Source organism: Pteronotus mesoamericanus, unplaced genomic scaffold, assembly GCF_021234165.1.
Source record: "Pteronotus mesoamericanus isolate MK-2021 breed Mesoamerican mustached bat unplaced genomic scaffold, CSHL_Meso_final contig_90, whole genome shotgun sequence".
In the NCBI taxonomy this organism is placed as follows: domain Eukaryota; kingdom Metazoa; phylum Chordata; class Mammalia; order Chiroptera; family Mormoopidae; genus Pteronotus; species Pteronotus mesoamericanus.
The window spans coordinates 14138536-14161052 of NW_026555277.1; the positions used below are offsets into that span (position 1 = coordinate 14138536).

A 22517-nucleotide genomic window follows, 5' to 3' on the forward strand; every position below is an offset into this window, starting at 1 on the left:
GAAGAATTTATTTCTTATGAGTGGGTTTTGCATACCATTAGAAGATATGATGAATAATTACTCTGAATATATGAATTATTTTACTTTTAATTTAAGTCAGCTATGAGTTATCATAAATAATACTTTTCTGGTTCCTTTGATGAAACAAACTGAAGAAAAATATCTTGAGAGTTAAAGTGCCACAGAAACATTTCCTAATAATCCAAAAATTTCATAATCGTAAATACTGACTTTACATTTTTATTAACTCTGAAAATGATCTTATATTTAGGCCTCTAGAACATTTCCCATCTCAGTTTAGTCTCGGTTCAGTCTGGTTTTTAGAGGGAAGTCTTATGTCATGGCCATCAGAACTTTACACAGGGATTTCAGCAATTCTGAAAGCTAAAATGTCTACTGTGTGACAGTAGAAGTGACTAGTAGAATAGCCACTGAGTTTATTATATCCTCATGTGTAGAGATAGAAAAATAACAGCAACAATTAATAGAGACCGCAGACAAAAGTCATTGATTGTACCTAGACTTGGAAAGCTGTCCATGAAGATATCTATAAAGTATCAAGACACCATTAAATACATATAAATATTACAGTAACTATTTGATAACTGTAATTTATTTTACCCTTTTGAGAAAACTTTATCAGAATGGTCAAGAAGTAATTGTTATGCCTATGTTAAGCAGAGAATATGTGTGAACAAGGTAATAGTTCTGACTGACCAACACATACATGAAATCTCATGGGGAAAAAAATGCACCCATTAAGCTTAAGAGAGTACAACTATTTCTGGGAATGATGGCAAAAAAAAATGTTCTGAGAAGCAAAATTCTACTTATACACAAATCATTTCCCTCTGCAGGGAGGAAGGATTAGAAGAGGGTATCTCTGTCCAGGAGAACAGGAAAGTTTTATCTTCACTAAATGAGGTTTTCATCATCCACAAGACACATTTTTCAAAATTCTCTGTTATATACTGAAGGGTATAGAAAAAGTCAAAGTAGAAAACCCCAAACATAGCACAAGGCCCTTTATTGTTTATGCGCCTGGCAAGCACGTGGAGAAAGGAGAACCCTTTTGTACTGTAGGTGGGAATGCAGATTGGTGCAGCTACTGTGGAAAGCAGTATAGAGATATCTCAAAAAATTTAAAAAGGATCTGCCTTTTGACCCAGCAGTCCCACTTCTGGGAATATATCCAAAGGAACTCAAAATACTAATTTGAAAGAACGTAAGTACATGTGTGTTCATTACAGTGTTCTTTACAATTGCCCAGATATGGAAGCAGCCTAAGTGTCCATCAGTAGATGAATGGATAAAACAACTATGGGACATTTACACAATGGAATAGTACTCAGCTGTAGAAGAAAACGAAAATTTTTACTCTTTGCAACAGCATGAATGGACCTGGAGACCAGTATGCTAAGTGAAGTAAGCCAGTCAAAGAAAGAAATATACCATGTACTTTCATTCGTATATGGAATCTAGTGGACAAATGAACTAACAAGCAACATAGAGACAGACTCATAGATGGAGAGCAGGATGATCGCTAACGGGTGGGGGAGGTTAGGGTGGAGGGATAGAGCAAAAAGAACTCATGGACATGGACAACAGTGCGGTGATTACAGGGGCAGGCAACGAGGGTATAAGAGGATTAAGTCGTAATAGAAAAAATACAATTAAAAAAGAGTTAAACAGTTTTAGCCCATACAAAAAAAATGGTATCAGGTTTAGCAAGCTAGGCATTCATTTCAGATTCCTCTGGGCGCACTGTCTGTGCCTGGCTTCCATTACCTCATTCATGAACAGCAGCTTCCCAGCCTCTTGGCAATCAGACCCTCTCCCTATGATTTATCCTGGGCCAGTGCTGCCAAATTTGTAGAGTTTCTTGGTCAAGAACACTCAGTTGACCCCCGTTTTGCTTAGGATACAATTTAAACATCAGCTTATCATTTAAACTCCTCCAAGCCCTAGTCTCAGCCCATCATCCAGTTTTTCCCCTTACTATTTATTCTCTGTTGTGTACTGGATGCTGCCTGTAAACTGATCTATTTGTATCCCCCCTGCAAGTGACACTTTCCCAATTTTAATTTTAGGAGAAAAGAAAACTAATTATATTGGACAACTGTAAGGCACAGCCCCTGTGCTAGATCTTTCCATATATATTATGTGAATTTTTTCCTGCACAAGAAGAGCCTTATTGATCCCCTGCTGTATGCAGCCAAGGAACCTGAGGTTTTGACAGGAATGACTTGCTTCTTTTCACATAATGCGCAGCAGACTCCGGAACAAAATTTGTGTAAATCAGTGTCCGTATCTCTTTCTCCTCAACACACCACATGCTATTTATTTATTTATTTATTATTTTATTATTTCCATTTATTATTTATTATTTTGTTCTTTCTACATAATCATATCTATATGTGGATTTTTCTCCTTAACAAAGTATTTGGGGATTTTTGTAATCAATTTTTTTTCAGTTAGAAGTGAATTTCTGTCTTCAGTGAATTATTATAGGAAATTCACATCATAAATATTTATCACAACTATTATTAATGTTCATAACCTGTTTTTAGTAAATTTGAAAGACTTCTGATAGGACATTAACTACTTAAGAGTAAAATATATGTCTTTCTAATTCCTGTACTCTCCTACAATACGTAGAGAAATCCTCAGTCAATACTGAGTTTCAATGAATGACAGAATTACTGGCTATTCCTTGTAAATATTTGTTAGTTTTATACAGTTATTCATAAAGTAATATATAATACAGTAACCACTCTGGTGCCTTGCGCTATATTTGAGATTGCTGATGATGAATATAATTACCATGAATGAACCCTTCCTACATTAATTAATATCAAAACTACCCTTTCATTTCTTAAATGTTGGTAATGTTCAATGGCTGGTTTCAAACGCCACATCAGGATTTAATGTCTTCTTGCAGAGCTTTTTTAATGAGCTACTCTTTGTTTCACTGCCACTTCCTAACCCCCTCACAGCCTGCATCTAGCTGTAGCCACACACTCCTTTGACTCATAGCTTCCTGAAGCAAAGACTTCAGCAGTAAAGGTCTTTGTGACATCATATACTTTTCTTTAAGTGTTTATCAAAACTTATTTTGCTTGTGTAAATAACATTAATGCAGGATTTTACTAGTTATTGCCTCAAACAGAATGCCCTTGACATGTGGATAGGTATAGAATATTAAAATAACATTGACATGAATATTTAATATAAGAACTTGCATATGAATCATGGCTTCAAATTTAATATATCTGATGGTAATAATTAAATTCATTATAAAAAGTAGAGGAGATAAGAATAAAATAAATGATAGGACAAATGATTTCCTTATATGAATGATTCTGTATGAGCATGAGATGTGTAAGTAAAAAATGGAAAACTTAATTAAAATTACTCACTATTTTATCTTGACTGAATCATAAAGAACACCATCCAACTGCTCCTTTACCAGCAGTGTGTGTAAGATATTTTATTAGGTATTCAGGGAGATGTTCCTAATTTTATCCTGTTGTTTGTCATTATATGCCTTTGATACAATTGCATTGACATATTTCTTGCAAAATAGAAATACAGTAAATGTTTTCCTTTAAAGAAGATGCAGTCTCTAGAAAAACAGAGTATTATTTCCATAAAATATACAAAATAACAAATCATAAAGTTCTAAGTGATGAAATAAGAGCTATTACCAAAATTACAAGATTCTTAAATCAAATTGAATTTTTAAAATTATTGATTAAACACTGCTTGAATCAAGTTCTCCTGTGCAAAAATAAGAATGAAGACATCCATTTGTCTTAATCCCTTTCTTCAAGGCTAGGTAGTGTTTTATTATTGGAGGATTAATTTTCAGTAGTTGAGGATAAATCATGCTCATAATTTGGATAAAGTTTTTTATCCAAAAAAAAAAAAGAAAGGATAGTTAGTACCTGTTAGAATCTCACATCATACAGATCCCATTAATAGGTTAATTTTATCACTGACAATTTCTATTAGGACACTAGAATAATTACCACAAAATCAACTTGGCCTACCTGATTACATGGCAATCAACCCCTGAAGAAACAACTTTGTACAAAGAGACTTGGTCCCATATACAATGAAAACTAGATCCAAATCCCAGGTCCAAAACCTACTAACTTGAGGATCTTGGCGAATTGCTTATCCTTTTTGAACTTGTCTCCTTATCATTTAATTGATAGAATAATATCAGTTAGACAAGGTTGTTCTGAGAACCGAGTTCATATGCATAATGAATAGTACTGTATGAGGCACAATTCAACAGAAGGTAGCAGTCATTATTATAATTTGAAGAAATTATTTAATAGGTAACTTTAGAGAGACTATAAATATGTTTACTAAGAGCTGATAAACTATAGTTGAACTAGATATAGGACTTACACAACAGATTAAATAACCCTTAAAAATTGATTTTCAAATATAGAGAGAACAAAAAGTATGTATACACACACACTATATTTTTTCTATGCATACATATATGCCTTCATGGCTTTATGAACTTCATTTTATGGTTCATGGGCATTTATGGTTCATGGCTTTATGGCTTCATTTTAGCATATCTGAATTGCCAGCATAACTTTGTACTTTGGAGCCATTACTAAGTAAAATAAGAATGACTTGAACACGAGCACTTTGATATGCCAGTCTGATAACCAAGACAGCCACTAACTAAGTGACTAATTGATGGGTAGTATCTGGGTGGGAAAGAGTAGTATGACATGAGATTTCATCACAATGTCACTCAATTTAAAACATGAATTCTGTATTCATGCAATTTTCATTTAATATTTTGGAACTATGGTTAACCATGTGTAACTGAAACTGCAGGAAGCCAAGTCACAGACAAGGGGAACTATTGTACCAACATTTGCCAGGACCCTTTGGTCTCTATTATCCACTTCAATCCAGATCACTGTGTATAGGCATTACTGTTATTTCATATGTTGCCATTTCTTACAGAAAAAAAAAATGTATGTAGCCCGTGAAGTTCTCTTGCAACTCCTTAAGCTACTTTTTGCCTTCTCTTAACTCTTCAAGACTACTTTATGTTGAAAGTAGAAGATATATCTCTACCTCTCCATGGGCTTAAATAAACAAAAGAATAGCTGATAAAATAGTGACCAAAAACCAACCAAACAAACAAAAAGACTGGTTGTTTGCTTTTCTTTGGTCAAGTTTCCTGCCTTGAATTCCAAATATCGTCACTAGACTCTAAAGTTCAAAGTGACCACTTACCCTGTAGCTGCAGCTTGTTTCTGAACTTTTAGCAGCGCCTTTCTATTCAACAATTTTATTCCCTTTAGATATCATTGGTTTAATACAAATATAGTAATAATTAACATATGAAGAGTATACTAGACACTGTGATAAGCACTTTGCCTCTACTATATCATTTAGCCATTATACATAAATGTTAATTTCTAAATGAATTAGAAGGCATCTGTGTCATTTAGATTAGACTAACATAGTACATTCAAACTAAATAAGGTTTGGTAGCAACATTAATTTAAAAAATATCAAAGCAACAATGTTTAATCTCAACTTTACCATCCAGTAACTTGGTTTTTGTTGCCTAAAGCAGTGAGTTGAGAAGGATTTTGAGTCTTCTTCCTGTCCAGGCAGGAAGGAATACAGTAATGGTATCAGTTTCCTGAGTCTGTTGTACCAAATTACCACAGACTTGGTGATTTAAAACAACAGAAATAGATCACATTTCTAGGGGCCAGGTTTCTGAAATCAAGGTGGTGGTGTGGCTTCCTGCCTTCCAGAAGATCTGAGGAAAAATTTGTTTTGTTGCTTCTGGTATTCCTTGGCTTGTGGCTGCAACCCACTCATCTTTGCCTCCTCCATCACATTGCTTTCTCCTCTGTGTATCTGAATCTCATCTCCTTCTGCTTCTCTTATCAGGATATTCATGAGGGCATTTATGGTCCATATGGGTAATCCAGGATGACCTTCTCATCTCAAAGTCCCCAGTTTAACCATATCTGTGCAGACTCTTTTTCTGAATAAAGTAACATTCACAGGTTCCCGGGTTTAAGACATGGTCATATTTTGGGATTTGTTATCAGCCTACCACAATGATTGCTCAGTGATATTTAACATGGATAAGTTGAGGGTATGTTAGTATATAACACATGTCATGTTTTGCCATCAGCGATCTAGTGTGTCATTTTACAACTAAGTGTTACGTTATCTGACTTGTCCAAGACGAGTGCATAGGAAAAATCCCCACAGAAAGTACATGGTATATAAAATTGGACTAATGGAAAAAAGTTTAGCAAAACAGTTTTTACAAAGGGATGGGCAGGGTTGAGGAACAGCCACTCGGATTGTAGAAGTAACTCAATACTAGTAACCGAACTGCTAGGCCTGACTGAACAAAGCAAAGGTTCCCCTCACCTAACAGATCTGTGGCCTTGAGAAGAGGTCTCCAGGGAAGTACAGGGTGAGGGGTAAATACCAACTGCACTCTCTTCTCTCTTCAGTTTTCTGCTCCTGTTTTTCATTGGCTAAACCCAAGTAAAATCCAAGGGACAGGTATCATATCATGCATTTGGGTCAGTTTCACTCAGCACATGGTGAAAATACAGAGGGATGGAGTCTGGATCTGGCAGGACAAAGAGGATTATGCAGGTCATTCTCACAGATCATCAGTGTCATAGCTGGGAGCATAGTTTAAGCTCTTTTATTACAAAATTTATTGCAATTTTCAACATTTTAAATTTAATTCAATAAATGTTTATTGAGTGCATTCAATGGTAAGATTCTATGTAACCCTAAAAAAATGCAAGATTTTTTAATGTAGGTTATATCAAAAACAGACAGGAGTTAAATGAAAAAATCAGCATTCTTTTTCCAGTACTGATGTGAGTCTGAACTTAAGTAGGAGTCAGAATGAAAGTACCTTGAAAGGTATGTATTGGAGCTACATTGGAATAAGCAATTATTGCAACTTGGCAAAATATTGACTATGAAGTAGAATGGGAAACAATAAAATAGAGAATGCCAAATACAAATCTAAGATATTAAAACCAAATTTTAAAAAAATGTTTCTGAAATTTATAAAATTAATGGAGTTAGCAGACAATCTCTTACAGAGGAATTTACTTTGAGTCTTACATTTGAGGTCTACCAGGATATCTATATCAGTATGACCAGAGACATTTGAAATATGGCTTGATGCCTGGGATGAGGTAAGATGGAAAGTGAGGAATATAATAAAGATTCTGTTCACTTATTAATATAATAGTATTGATTTTTTTGGCTATGAGCCATACACAAAAAGAATTTGATAATAGACTAATAAATATAATCAGTTAATATTACTACTTTCAGAAAAATTATTAGATAAGCCAGACCCTTTAGAAACACCTCTAATAAGACTGTGATAAGTATTACAAAACAGGAGGTGTACATATATAAAGATCTGTTAGTTCCTGCTCAGAGACAACAGTTAAATTGCAGGAGTTGAAAATAAAACTTGGAACATGGGCAAAGCATCATGTTCATGTTTTGGATATTTCATATAGGTATTTCAGATGTGATGATAATGGATTTTGTTTTCTGTTTTTGTAAATAGAAATGTTATTTAAACAGCTTCAAACTAAATCAAATCCTGAAAAATCACAAAATTTTTAGGTTGATTCTATGTTTTTACTAACTCTATCATATTTCCTCAAGTTATAAAATATATGGATGCAAGGGATTATAAATTAAAGCAAGCAATATTAGGAACAAAACCTTGGAAGCATTTCCATATTTAAGGTAAGAGAGGTAAAAGCAGGTGTCAGCAATGATAAGAGCACTCAGGGAGACTGAAGTTTTGGTTAGAATAAAATAGTAACATCGGAAAGAGAGGGATTTTCAAAATGAAGGGTTTTCAGTGAGATCAAATAGTGCAGAAGGCCAGGAAAATGTACGAATGAGAGAATAAACCCGTTGACTGGTGACAAGGAGGTCACTGGTGACTTTTTCAAGACTAATTTGAATAGTAAGAGCACAGGAAAGTTTCAGGAAAACTGGAGCCCTAAAGAATGAAAGATTATAAAATAAACAAATAGCAAAAGTAAGAATAACAATTATTCCCAAAGTAGAGAAATGGCAAAATTAAAGGAACTTTTATTTTTAGAATATGGGGCATCTAAATACACTTACAGATTCCCTGAAGGTGACAATATTGAGTGAGGTTGAAGTTGTAGTAGAAGTATACACTGGTAAATGATTAAAGAGAACAAAATGGAATGATGTCAAGAGTACATTCCTTATAGAGTATAAATATTGTGAAAGGTAGAAAGATTTTTTTTTCTGTTCAGTGATACAGAGCATGCTAAATGTGAGAGTCAATAAGAAATTTAAAATAGAAACAGAGGACTATTTTTGGAGGATCAGATCAAGAGACCTAGAACAAATCCCCATAAATCTACAACTTTCTATGACATTTGAAAATTTGAGTATTCAGGTGGTGGGAGCTAACTTTGGCCAAGGAGAGACAAAAGTGGAAAATCGTGGAAAAATATCATGATTATGGTAAATATTTTCATTGTAATAGTTAAAATTGGAGTGCAGGCTAGGAAGGAGGTAAATGAAGCATAACAGAAAGTGGACATTAAAAATTATGAATAATTCCACTCTTTTTTCCTGTGACTGCAAGGCCTTTCATGCTTTGGCCCTGCCTGCATCTCATGCCATTGCAGCTCTTGCTAAATTCCAGGCTCATGACCTTCTCAAAGCTTCTAAAATCTGCCAATCTCTTAGGCTCTTTCCTCATGCTTGTCTGTCTGGCTTCTTCTCATAATTCAAATCTTGGGACACAGTTCCTCAACACCCTTATCTAACATAGTCTGCAACCACCATTTTATTACTCACCACAACACCCTCTATTCTCTCCATAATCCATAATGTAATTTACAATTATTTATACATCTGTTTCATATTTGTTTGGTTTTTCTTCTTCTGTGTTGCTTCTCTTGGTATAATGAAAACTTCATGAGGATAGAGATGATATTTCAGACCCAGTTTTAATCACTTCCAGGCACATTGCATGTCCTCCGTAAGTGTTTTCAAGTAATATATAACAGAGGCAAAAAAAAATATAGGGTTTGGCAGAAGTAATGCCTGCTTGAATGTGATTGGTAGGGTAATAATATGAGTGTGATAATTTATAGTTTTAATGTGAACATTTCATTAAAGCATCATATGGTATGCTTGAATGTGATATTGTTATGATACAGAATTACGTGTTTATGATTCTATAATAAAAAGGGGCGTTATTTGTGCCAGACCCTGTAGTATAAAGGTGGAGGGAAATTCAGTGTAACAACAGGTAGGGGAAATGTAGGAAACACAGTCACAAAGTAGAATATTACCCTGAGTAAAATTGTTCATAAAGTTTTTCGTGTGTAGCACTGTTACATTATATCTAAATCTAAGATTCGACCAACCAGCGGGTGAACGACATCGAATGGAGATGGAAAATAGATGACTCTAAAAGTTGGAAGGATCCTAATCTGGATTAGTCAGGTGCACAAAAATGATATGAGAGACTGGAATGGACTGCTAAGGCCCCCGAGCAACGTGGGCAGACTAAAACGGATGGCATGTTAATTCAGCCTATCTAATTACTGTTCACTACTTGCACGAGTAAATTATTATTTACTTTAGACATGAGGGAACAGATGGAGATTTCATTTATTTTATTATCTGGGTACCATCTGCAGCAAAACAGGTTTGTATAACATTATTATGGACCAATGATTTTATTTCACTTTTGTCACTGCCATCCCTGTTCTTCCTTTTCTTCATCCCTGTCACTGCCTTTTGGAGAGACATTTTTTTCTGAACATTTCTAAATTTGCTGACTGGTGCATTAAGCACAGTTCTATATATCTACAGTGATTGTCTACCTTGCTTCTTCTCTATCTCCCTTTTTATTTTCCCTATCCCTGATGCAATGAGATTTTTCCCATTTTCAGCTGGAGAGTATTGAAGTAATGGTCCATAGGCATAATGAAACAGTGAAAGTTTGGCTTAAGTTAACATTTTTTTAAAAACAGAATAGCCCATTAGTTTTCACTGGCCATATGTGTTTTTTAATTTTCTTTTTGTGAAACTGCTAACCAACATGAGTGAGAAAACAAGTTTAAGGGTCAAGGTATAGATATTTGAAGTCTGGGCAAAATGATGCCTTCATGTGACAAATGATATCTGTCCATTTTATTATTGTACAGAAACGTCTTCCCTTCAGACCAAAATAGAGAAACAAATAGCATAGGCTAGAGAAAAATGTTACACATGCTTCAGAGCTTTTTGTCTATGCCCTGGTGGTCCCTTGGTGGTTTAAAAAGAAAATGTTCTCATCATAAAGAAAAAAAGTTCATGTGTTAGTTTTCAGTATCATACCTGTTACACACTTCCCTGTCCAATGAGGAAAATTCTTTAATTCAACTCCAAGAAAACTCTTGGAAGGCAAAAGGGAAAATAAAGAACAAGAATCATTTTATTTCTGGAAAAACTGATAATGCACCTGTCAAATTGTATTTATTCCAGTGACCTCGGTGACATTTTTTTAGTAGGAGCAGAAAAGACTCCAAAATTCTTTCTATGGACCTCACATAAGATATGGAACAGTGGACATTATTAATTTTAACACAGAGTAATGTATTGAAACCCAACACTCTATTATTAAAATATTGGACATTTTTCCCTTTCGATCCCACTCATCACTCTAAATGAATCCATATTCTCTTTTCTTTATCTATTTTCCTATTTCCCAAAAAAGCCATCTGCTATTTCCTTTATGAAAAAATAAAACCTACAATTAGTGTCTTGTTCATCTTTTTTTTCTCAGAAAAGAGAACTATTATGCAAATACTCTGCAATTTGGTTTTAAATACTCTTTGTAGTGTGATGAGCAATTTTCCTTAATACAACCCCAGCTTTTTTGCCAGGACTTACTAATAGATTTTTTAAGAGAGAACTTTCATGTGACTTTTTTACACTCTGCTGATGTAAACTTTTCAAATGTGTATTTACAATAGAATTATCATTACTCCTTAAATTGTAAAAGAAAGAAAAACATTGTTTATATATTCATGCTGAAAGGGAAGCCTGACACAACCTCAAAACCTCTCTTTTACCTGAAACTTTATTATTTTCTTTATCTTAAGAAATTGCCTGTACCTAACATCACTCTTAGGAAATCAGAAAGATATGTTTCTTTGGCTTTTTTGCTGAAAGCATATTATAAGTGATGACAGTTTACCTGAAAATACAGTTTTGTTCTTTGATTTTAGTTGCTCCTTGGGAACAGAAGTATAATTTAACCCAATTCATTCAGACATGGCTAATTCAGAGGTCGGGGTTGTCTTCTTGTTAACAAGACAAGCATCTACAGGGTGAAGTGCTGATGGAATGGAAGTGGAAAAAATGTGATATTTTTACTGTCATAATAAATAGGACTGCATTAAGAATCAGAAAGCTAGAGTCTGAAAACTGATCCTGCTACTTACTTGTCACATGGCCTGAAGCAGTAATCCCACTCACCTCTGTGTCCTCATTTTACAGCTGAGAATTACTACCCCTTTGACTGTTTTATAGGGTGTAATAAGAATCAAAACACTGTCATATGTTACTGTTTTTGAAATGGATCATAGGCATGCACATTTAATGGAGATGTTCTAGAAGTTCTCGGAGTTTCCTATTTCCTACATCTGGGCTTCATCTGGGGAGCTTGTTACAAATGCAAATGCAGATTTCTGATCCACTTTTAGATCTGGGACTGGAGTGAGGAAAGCTACTTTTGGAATAAACTTAGGTGCCACTTATGAACACAGAAGACTGAGAGTCATCAAAAAATAAGAGAAATAGAGAGAATACAACAACATATATTTAAATTAATTAGATAGTTATTATTCATGCCTAATTAAATACCTAATTTGGTACTTGGTTAAGTTAGATGTTTGATTAGCTGTTTTGCTTATTTGTTGGTGTGTGTATGTCTGCTTATATGTGTGCATATCACAATTCAGCACAAGGACCCTCTGGTTTACACTTTTAATATTAATTTTGAATTAATTAATTAATATTAATAATAGATTGAATAATAGGTAATTTAACTTGGTTAACATGCCTCGCTGTACTATCCTTATAACCATAGTGGTTTGCTTTATTTCACATGTTCACTAAAATATACAGTAAGTGAAACCAGAAAGTTCCACCTCATTGATTCAGATGGGGCCATATTATTAGTAATAACTCAAGTTTCTGCTTTGCTGATTATACAGAAACTCCAGCACCCAATGGACATTTCCCAAATAGTTTGGGAAGTTACTGGGTGCCTCATACAATTTTAAACCAGCCTCCCAGTTGCAGTCACCCTGTGGCACCTACAGTGTCCTTTCTTATATGTTCTTGCCCCTGCGTGGAGCCTCTCTGAGCCACTGAGAGGTTCTACCCCTGGCACTACTGACTGGTACCACCTGAGGATACCAACCTCCTTGCAGGAGGTGATGCCTCCCAGTGGTAGTCTCAGACAGGAAGCACAGGAACTGGGGCTCTCCCCCATTCTATAACTCAGCTAGTTTCTAGTGTCTGCAAAAAGGGGAATTGGAGACATAACCTACTTGGAAGCCATCTGGGAAATGATGATTTCAGCTTCAGCCCGCATAGACTCAAAAACCGAGTTCTTTGAGTGAGGCAGATACCATCCTATTAGCTTATTTCTTCTGTCTGGCCCAGACTCCCTCCTTTCTCCAGGCATGTGCTTATACCACCCCCCGCCCCACCCCCGCTCCTTACTCAAAAACTAAGATGGTACACCTCAGAGAAGACTTCAGAAGACTCGGGCCGCATTTGGTAAATTCATGTACTCCATCAGACGTACCCCATAATTGTAAATAATCTTTAGACTCAGCTGAACTCAACACTGCTAAAATAGCAGTGGAGGTGAAACTGAATAATGTCCTCAGAAACAGCTTTAAGATAACAATGATAAAAGCCAAGTATCTCTTCAAGGCTAATGGTGAAAGACAGCAGTTTCTAGCCACCCACCTTTCCCATCCTTGACCCCATTTTGCATTGCCCAAAGCAATCACTTTCAACTTTGGGGCAATTTCTCCTGCAGCTAAGCTTCATAAATCTAAATAATATGCTTATACTGTCAACTCTTGTTTTTTTCAGTTTTATGCATTATGTAGTATTAACTTTTTAGTGTGAACGACAAGAATATGCCTTTTACTTCTTTCCATCACCACCTTGCAGAAATATACCTCCCTGCCCCCGATCTTCCAATATAGTCATATGATGTTTGCTCATTTCAGCATTCCATGTTTACATTATGATTATATAACTTACCCCATATGTGCTCCGTAGTAAATACAATAATTTTTTTCCTGTGCATTTCTTGTGTTTTACATCAATTTTTTTTTTTTACTTTTGTTTAGTTTTGTATGTGTCTATCACTAATTTGATTTCAATCTCTGCTAGAAGAATAGATATCCTCTTAATGTACTTTCAACTGGTTAGGTATTCTATCAATTCCATCTTCTTGGATCACCCTTCCCAGAGCAAATTTGCCTTACTTCAGTCTGGATTGGTTATTATCTCAGTTTGTTTCACATCTTTTATTCTGAAATATTCCATCACTACTATTTTATTGTTTCCTCAATTTAATATACTCTTTTTCCCTCCCCTCCATTTACTTATTAAGCACATCTAACAGAGAAAGGAAGCATCTGACATAAAAGATCTTAAGAACAGACATGTCTGAACAAGCCTGTATATCTACTCACCTTGTTAAATTTTTTCTGGATGTAGAATTCAAGGTTTAAACAAAACTTTAAGCATTTTGAAGTCACAGCTTCATTTGGAAGAAGGAAGTTGAAAGTGGTCCCATTTTTCACTAATTTTAATATTTTTATCAGAACACTTCTCTTTTTATTGTGAGAAATATCTATCATTCATAACCCTTTTGGTCAGTCTCTCCTCATGATGGATGCAGTGTAGACTTGTAGTCGAAGTCCTTCTTAAATGTACTTTAAATCAATCCATCTGAAGTCATACCCTCCCACTCACTTACAGAGGCTTATGGTGCTAATGCTCCTTGGTCTTTGGTGGTTCACCTCTGTGGCATAAACTGGATTTCTTCTCAATTCCCTCACTCCCACCACCCTGCTGAATTAGACTTCAGATTTCTTATGTTTGCTAAATCAGTTCCTAGAAGTAAGCCTCTTCCTACTTACATAATTATTTCCTTACTGCTTCCTCTCTATCATGTTCCATGTCTGGCTTTGTATTAGGTTATTTATTGTGAGTAGAGTGAAACTGAGAGCGAATGGAAGTAAATGTGTTACTCAATTTGCCATGCCATCTTGAACAGGAGCTCATTATAGCATCTGGTCCTAGATTTTTGTTTTTTTGTTTTGAAATATTTCAAAACTACAGAGATTGTTCAAGAATAGTACATTGAACATACCTTCATATTGATAAATTGTCATATATGTCTCACACTCCTCTGTAGGTGTGTGCATAAGGTCATATCTGTTTCAAATTCTAACAAAGACATTTAAAATTTTCACTGGAAACTCACTTAAAAGATGCATTAAAAAATTTTTATCTCCATTAAAAAATGCTTTTATGATTATGATAAAAAATCTAGAACTCTTTCCTTATTTTGTAAAATTATAAATTTAGAATAGACAAATTTTTATAGTCCACATACCTCTCAAATTTTATAATTCTATGAATAAGATGTCACCTATAAGTTTTGAAGTAAAAAAAAAATTGAGTTGAGTCAATTTAGGAGCAAAATGTTTATTTAAATATTCTTCCACATAAATATACACTGAGTATATTATTTATAATTGTTTAAGTTTTGATAGTTATAATTTATAAATTTTACCTATATAGGTAGTTAGAATCCACATGATTAATAGATAAATTAAGTTTGTCTACCCTTATTTTACATGTAAATAACTGCATTTGCATGAATTACTCTAGAACCAAAGATCAAAGGTTAAAAATGCAGAGCACAAGGCAACTTTCAATTTTAATTTATCTGTCAATAAATAACACTTAATATAGTCTGTATTACAAAAGAGAAAATACTGCTATAAATTTTATATACACTTATTCTAAAGCATTTCTACTTTGATAAATGTATAGTGTTGGATTTTCATTTAATTTTACGTGAACCAAATCACAAAGACTATAATAGCAACATAATGTCTTTTTGTTTTTAATTGATTTCATGGAGTGAGAGTACATTTCAAAACCCTCATCAGTGCCATTAGTGCAGTACAAGTAACTAAATTTGTAAATACCTTTGAATTGTAATGATGGTATTATATTTTTTTCTTACAGGAAGCTCTAATCATGGCAAGTATGGACCATCCACACTTAGTCCGGTTATTGGGTGTGTGTCTGAGCCCAACCATTCAGCTGGTTACACAGCTTATGCCCCATGGCTGCCTGTTGGACTACGTTCATGAACATAAGGATAACATTGGATCACAGCTGCTGCTTAACTGGTGCGTCCAGATAGCTAAGGTGAGTGCCCAACACTTCCTGTGGAAATGACTTTTCTAGCTTTGTATTTCCTGATCCAGAGCAGTTTGGATATTGAAAACATGTCAAGTTTTTCAATCTATTTAAATATATTTGCTACTAAAAGATGTAAGGAGATATTTATATTCAAAGCACAGATCCAACACATGATATATATATATATATATAAAAATATATTTATACATATATAATATACATATACATAAATATTTATATATTTATGTATATGTATATTATATATGTATAATATATAAATATATTTATATATAATATTAATATTATATATGTATATAATATATATGATAAAAAATCTAGAATTCTTTCCTTATTTTGTAAAATTATAAATTTAGACAAATTTTTATACTCCACATACCTCTCAAATTTTATAATTCTATGAATAACATGTCACCTATAAGTTTTTAAGTAAAAAAAAATTGAGTCAATTTAGGAGCAAAATGTTTATTTAAATATTCTTCCACATAAATATACATTGAGTATATTATTTATATATTGTATAATATATAAATATATATTTATATATAAATTTATATATGTATAATATATAAATATATATTTATATATTTATATATGTATATGTGCATATGTATACATATATGTATAATATATAAATATATAATATTTATATATTTAATTATATATAATATATATAAAATAATTATAAATATAATTATACATAAATATATAATTGTATTTAAATATATAATTATATATTTTATAATATTTATAAAATATATATAATTTTATATTTATATATAATATATAAATATATTTCATATATATCTAAAATACATATTATATATAAATATGTAAAATTATACATAACTTAATATATTAAATATTATATAATAAATAAATATATAACAAATATTTTATATAATTAATAAATATTATATATAATAAATATATAATATTTATATATAATATGTATAAATATATTTTATATATATTAAAATATGTTATATATTATATATAAGTGCACACACATATATATGTATGTATGTATATATATATTTGATTGTTATATTGACCAGATGACAAAACAAATAGCTTACTGGCCAGAGGTAAAATGCATATACCTATGTTTATTAGGGAAAAGGAAAAAGAAACCACATTCCACCTTCACCTCTACTGCTAAATAGAAATAAATCAACTTCTCAAACAAAAGCTAAGTGAGGATTCTGCCTCAGGATTGCAATTTTAGGTCGTACAGAACAAAAACCCTGTCAATATAGAGAGTTCAGACAGAAACACACAGGTTTTCCTATTTATTCTGAAGAGGCAAGCACAGAACACAAACTTATATCTTAATACAATATTTGACTGTGTTTATAAAAGGAAAGAAAAGGAGTAGAAAAATTACATGGAAAGTACAAAAGTTTCTTTGAAGAGTGGTCAATCTTTAAAAAAAATGAGTATCAGAACTTGTTAAAATGTTGGCACAGTAAAAAGCCCTAGAAGATTATCTAGTTCCATTATTTAAAAAAGAAATAGTAATAAGACATAAAATTGTATTGTCAAGTGAACTTTTACTTGAAAATCTAAACTAAAAAAAAAAAAAAAAGCCACAATTCCAGCAGCAGAAGGATGTGAAGTGGGGGGCGTTCAGTCATGGTCTTAGGCCCTTACAGAGACCAGTTTCAAGACTGTCTGATGTGCCTGTGTTGAAAATATATACTGGATTGGTTTGGCTTTTTGTTTGTTTTGGTGTAGTTTACTGAACAAACAAAATTCAAAGAAAAATATTTAGATGATTTTATGATAATAATATATACCTTCAATATTCAGTATTACAAATGGTCAAATTCTAAATTCTTTCTTAGGCATTTTGATAATGCTCAATTGGTCTTTAATCGTTGGGGATTTTATCAGTCTGGCACAAGGTCTTAAGGCATGTCACATACATAAAGGAAGTGGCCTAGATCCTGGTACCTGGACTGATGGGGACGATGGCTCTAAAGTGAACTTAAGAACAACTACCCCCCCCTCCGTGGGAAACTGTGGTTTTCCCATCAGTTCTCTGATTTTTCAATTTTTCAAAGAGGGGCCAAAACTGGATTTTTTTACATGACTTTGCCAAATTTAAATCTTGGCTCCAACTTTGAACTGCGCGGGGAGCCACATACAGTATTCATGTCCTGCTGGCCGCCACTACTCAATTTCTGGTATCTATTCTTCATGTTCAAGAAACCATTTATGATTATCTGTACCAAGGATATTGCTTCAAAATATTCTTCTTGTAGAATTGTAGGCTGAGATTAGTTTTAATTCATTGTTTCAACTCTTAGGATTTAAAATATGACTTGATATTCTATACATTCTACAGTTATGGTCATCTTTGCATTTGTATAATATAAATGGTGAAACGTTAATTTATTATTCTTAGCCTGTTTCTTTTTACAGTCTAAGAATAAATAAGAATACATTACTCAAAGCAGAAATTTGAGATAACTCATAAAATGAAAACCAATAAAATTATTTGAAGGAAAATTCCAGTTTACATACCATCAATTTCAATATAGTTTCTTATGGACCCTGTATTATAACTTTGTGAATATTGCATGACAAACTTACAACTGGGAAGATTCTTTACAGCAATAAAGTTTCACATATAATTCTTCAAAAAGTGATTTACTTATCTAAGAACGTCTATAATTTATAAGGTGAGCTAAATATGCAATAAGAATTCTCAAATCGTCCTGGCACTATAAATGGAAAAAACAAAACAAAACTAAGATTCAATTTTTTTTTAGCTCTTCTCTGTATTTCCTGCAGTGTTTTCTATAATTTAGGTTTTATCCTTAGGGATACATGGCATTAATATATCATTTATGCAAGACTGTACACTCTAATAATAGAAACTGCTTTGAGTTCCCTGAATAATCACACTGTTTTAAACTTTTTTGCCTTTGCAAATGCTATCTCTTCTGCTTAGAAATATTTTCTCATAGTTTGCTTTTTCAGTCATCAACACTGATTGAGCTTCCTCCTCTTATGCAGCCTTCCATAGTCAACCAATCTCTTTAAACAGAAGTAATTCTTCCTCTTCTGTATTAGTTTTGATTGTGGGTATTTAGAATGTATTTTTATTATTTAAATGTTATACTATGTGTTTACTTAACTCTCTGACTGGCTGGAAGTTTATTTAGTCATTAATTCTTCAATGCATATTTGTGGACATCTGTCATGTGACAGGTACTATGCTTACTAAAGTATGTAGGGGCAAAAACATCAGCACAGGCCTGCTTCTCTCTGTGTACCCTAATAGCATGAACAGACATCCAACAAATACAATTAGGTATAGGATTAAACTCTGTGATCCAGCTTTTGAAGAAAAATAATTACAAGGGAGACTTCAGGACAGACCCCAATGAGCCCTAAGGAATAAGATTTTGGCTCTGGGAAAAAAGAAAATATGAAGCAGAGGAAAGATTACACAAAGTCTTATAAATATGGTGACTATATAAATTATCATCTAAACAGAACACTTAAGTGAACAGAGGCTCTATTATTAGTTACACCAAGACAAAAGGCACACAAATGTCCTAAACAGAACAAGATATACAGTAACCCTGTGCAGATGCAATGCAGTAGGTAGTTATTGAAGTGTTTTACCATGGAATTGACATAATCCAGATTATGTTCATACCAGTTTATGTATGGAAAATAGATTGAGGCATTATAAGAAAGGAAACAAAGATACCAGTTTGGGGGTAATGAAATAATTAGGCATAAATGGACTTAAGATATATTTCTGAGACAAATTGCGGGCATTTGATTATTAATTGGCCATGGACTATGACGGAAGGAAGCGTGGCAGTGTTGCTTCCTGAGCTGAAGAAGTCTGAGGGATTGAACTTATTTGCAGGAAAAAAAACAAAAGTTAAGTTTATATAACATGAAAGTGGAGCTGTCAATTAGATAGTTGAATTTAATCGGGATGGTAGGTATCGATTTAGGAGTTATAGGCATAGAAATATATGGGAGGAGGGGATTAATAGGAGCTGACTAGGTCTTATTCATATTTCCTCTCAGCACATAACATTGGATCTTATATATAGTAGCCATTAAATAAAAGTATTCAATAAATATTTTTCACTAATAAAGAAAATGTAAAAATCTTCCCTGAAGGAGGGAACCTTTCCTTGATCTTTTTTCTTACTTTGGGGTCAGCACTGAGTAGCGTAAACACAGTCAGAGTCAGAAGGGCCTACATTGTGTTGAGGCCCACTTTTTGGTTTTGTGAGTTTGAGTAAGTTATTCAGTCTCTTTGAATTGTGTTTCTCAAATGAGATTAACAATTATTATATGTTTTTCATCTGCAGAATGAATATAATAGCATCTACCTGTGGTAGACTGAAAAACAAATCCCTGTTCCAAAAGATGTTATGTACTATCCCCAGAATCTACAAATGTTTCTTGACACATTAAAAAGGACTGTGGAGATGTAATTAAAATAAGCATTTTACAATGGGGAGATTATCCTGGGTTATACAGGTGGGTCCAGTGTAATCCAAGGAAATTTTTGAGTAGCAGGTAGAAGGATCAGAGTAACCAATTCACCCCTCGGAACCCCAGAAGGAACGCAGGCCTGTCAATGTGTCAATTTTATTCCAGTGAAACTGGTTTGGGACATCCACAGATGTAATAAAATAAATTTGTATTGTTTCAAGCCACTAAAATTGTGGTGATTGTTTACAGTAATCGAAAACAAATAGATTTCCTCATAACTATGTACAAAAATTAAATAAAGTAGCCCATGGAAGGCCCTGGCTCAGTTCATAGAGTGTTTAAAAACAAACTCTTTCTTAGCTATAGGCTGAAAACCATGAAACAGAGAACTGTTTTAGAAATGTCTGTAAAATATGAATAGCACAATGTAAAGACAAGTATTCTAAAAATAGCTACTTCAATAACCTAGAGGCTTATTTTTCTTTGTTTTTAATTCTCACCAAGAGAGATTCATGAAAGAGAAATATCAGCCTAATTACACCAATATCTACTTTCATTTTGGTCACCTCCATTTTTGTTGTTGACAAAGCTGTGAGGAGGGAGATGGTAGTGTAAACTGATCAATTTATATTTGTGTTATATTATCCCTGTGGAAAGTTTAACAGTATGTAGAAGAGATAATAATTATAGTTAATATGAAGCACCCGATGTGAAGCACCCTGTGTATATTTTATTCATTAATTTGCTTCATCACAAACCTAAGGAGTTAAGCATCATTGTGTCCATTTCACAGACAGAGAAAGTAAATCACAGAGATTTACATAACTGGATTAAATCCACACTAACAAATGAACAGTACAGCAACTAATCTATGTTTTATAAATGAAGAAAAAAGTATTTAAAAATATTTTCATCCATATTTCAAGTGTTTCTTCATTCTTCCATAGTTTTATTATTTTACATTATGTAATAGAAAGCAAATTTAAATGCAATTCTTTTGTGTCTGCAGCTTATAGTCAGCCATATTTTCTCTGCATATGCTTCATTTGAAACTTGCTTTAATTTGGTGAGAAGAGCAGAACATGTGATTATTTAACAGTCATATAATACCTGTGCCTTCCAGGGGTTTTGTGAAGCCAGGAAGATAATAATTACAGTTCCTTCTTTTACAGCTGTTACAAACAAGTTGGACAAAGAATTTCTTAAGAGACAATTTAACAGATTCTGAAAAGTGTATTTGAGTTTACAGTGAAGTAGCTCTGTGGTCGATAACACCGATACTAATTGAGTCCATGTAAATGAAGGACATCTTACACTCCTGGCATCTGCTTGGTGCTATTTGTATATTGTTTTATTCAATATTTAATGAAACGCTAGTTATAATAAAGCCATTATTCTCTTACTTTATAGATGAGGAAAATGGGGGGAGTTAAGTCCTAAAGAACGCAACAATAGATTGGGAGGCCTGGATTCCATACCAGGTCCCTAGTGCCTGAGCTCAGTCTTTAAAGTAGCCTGCACTCTTTTCTCTCCAAACACACACAGACAAACACAGAGACATGCGCATACAAAATCACTGTAGTTTAAAGGCACTCACTCTCCTCTAAAAGCACTTCTGAATTTGAGGAGTTGTGAGGAGTGTGACATTTTTTCTGTAGTTGTGACTCACCATTAATTCCATCAAAGAAAAGATTCTATCATGAATACTACTTTTATTGTCTTCATGAGAATTTTTTACTGCCTTATTTAATATCTATGTTTTATTTTAAGGAAAAAGTACTAGGTATTAATTCATAGGAGAGTTTTTCCAACCTGTGTTATTTTAAATAAAATATTATAATAAAGGAAGCTCAAAACTCTTCTGATAGTATGTAGGATGAATACTGATAACTATAAGAATTTTAAAATGTATAGTTTAGTACTAGCATGAGTTAAGCATATGAATTCTAAAACCAGATTGAGTATGTTCAAGTCCCACCTCCACCACGTATCAGCTGTGTGGTCTTAGATAAGTTAGTTAACCTCTCTGTGTCTTCTAAAAATAAGTTTAGTGCCCTGGCTGATGTGGCTCAGTTGGTTGGGCATTGCCCTGCAAAGCAAAAGGCTCTGTGGATTCGATTTCTGGTCAAGGCACATGCCTGTGTTGCAGGTTCAGTGCCCAATCAGGGTATATGCAAGAGTCAACTCATCTGTGTTTCTCTTCCTCTCTTTTTCCCTCCCTTCCCCTCTCTTTAGAATCAATAAGAAAATAAGATAAGAATCAATAATCAATAAGAAAAAATTTTAATGGGGATGGTAATAGTACTTACTCTAAGAGAAATTATGAGAATAAGATGATATTTGTAATGTAGTAAAAATACTGCTTAGTCCTGGCTGGCATAGCTCAGTGAATTGAATGCCAACCTGCAAACCAAAGGTTTGCTGGTTCGATTCCCAGTCAGGGC

The 22517-nt window shown here is 33.4% G+C and overlaps 1 protein-coding gene across 1 annotated transcript in view; it reads left to right on the forward strand.

Annotated features, from left to right (window-relative positions):
- The window catches only part of ERBB4 (erb-b2 receptor tyrosine kinase 4), a 994125-nt gene that overhangs the window by 817572 nt on the left and 154036 nt on the right, over positions 1-22517 (forward strand). The window contains exon 21 of the mRNA XM_054585691.1: positions 15400-15585. Coding sequence (XP_054441666.1) covers positions 15400-15585 — 186 coding nt within the window. The remainder of the gene's footprint in view (positions 1-15399; positions 15586-22517) is intronic.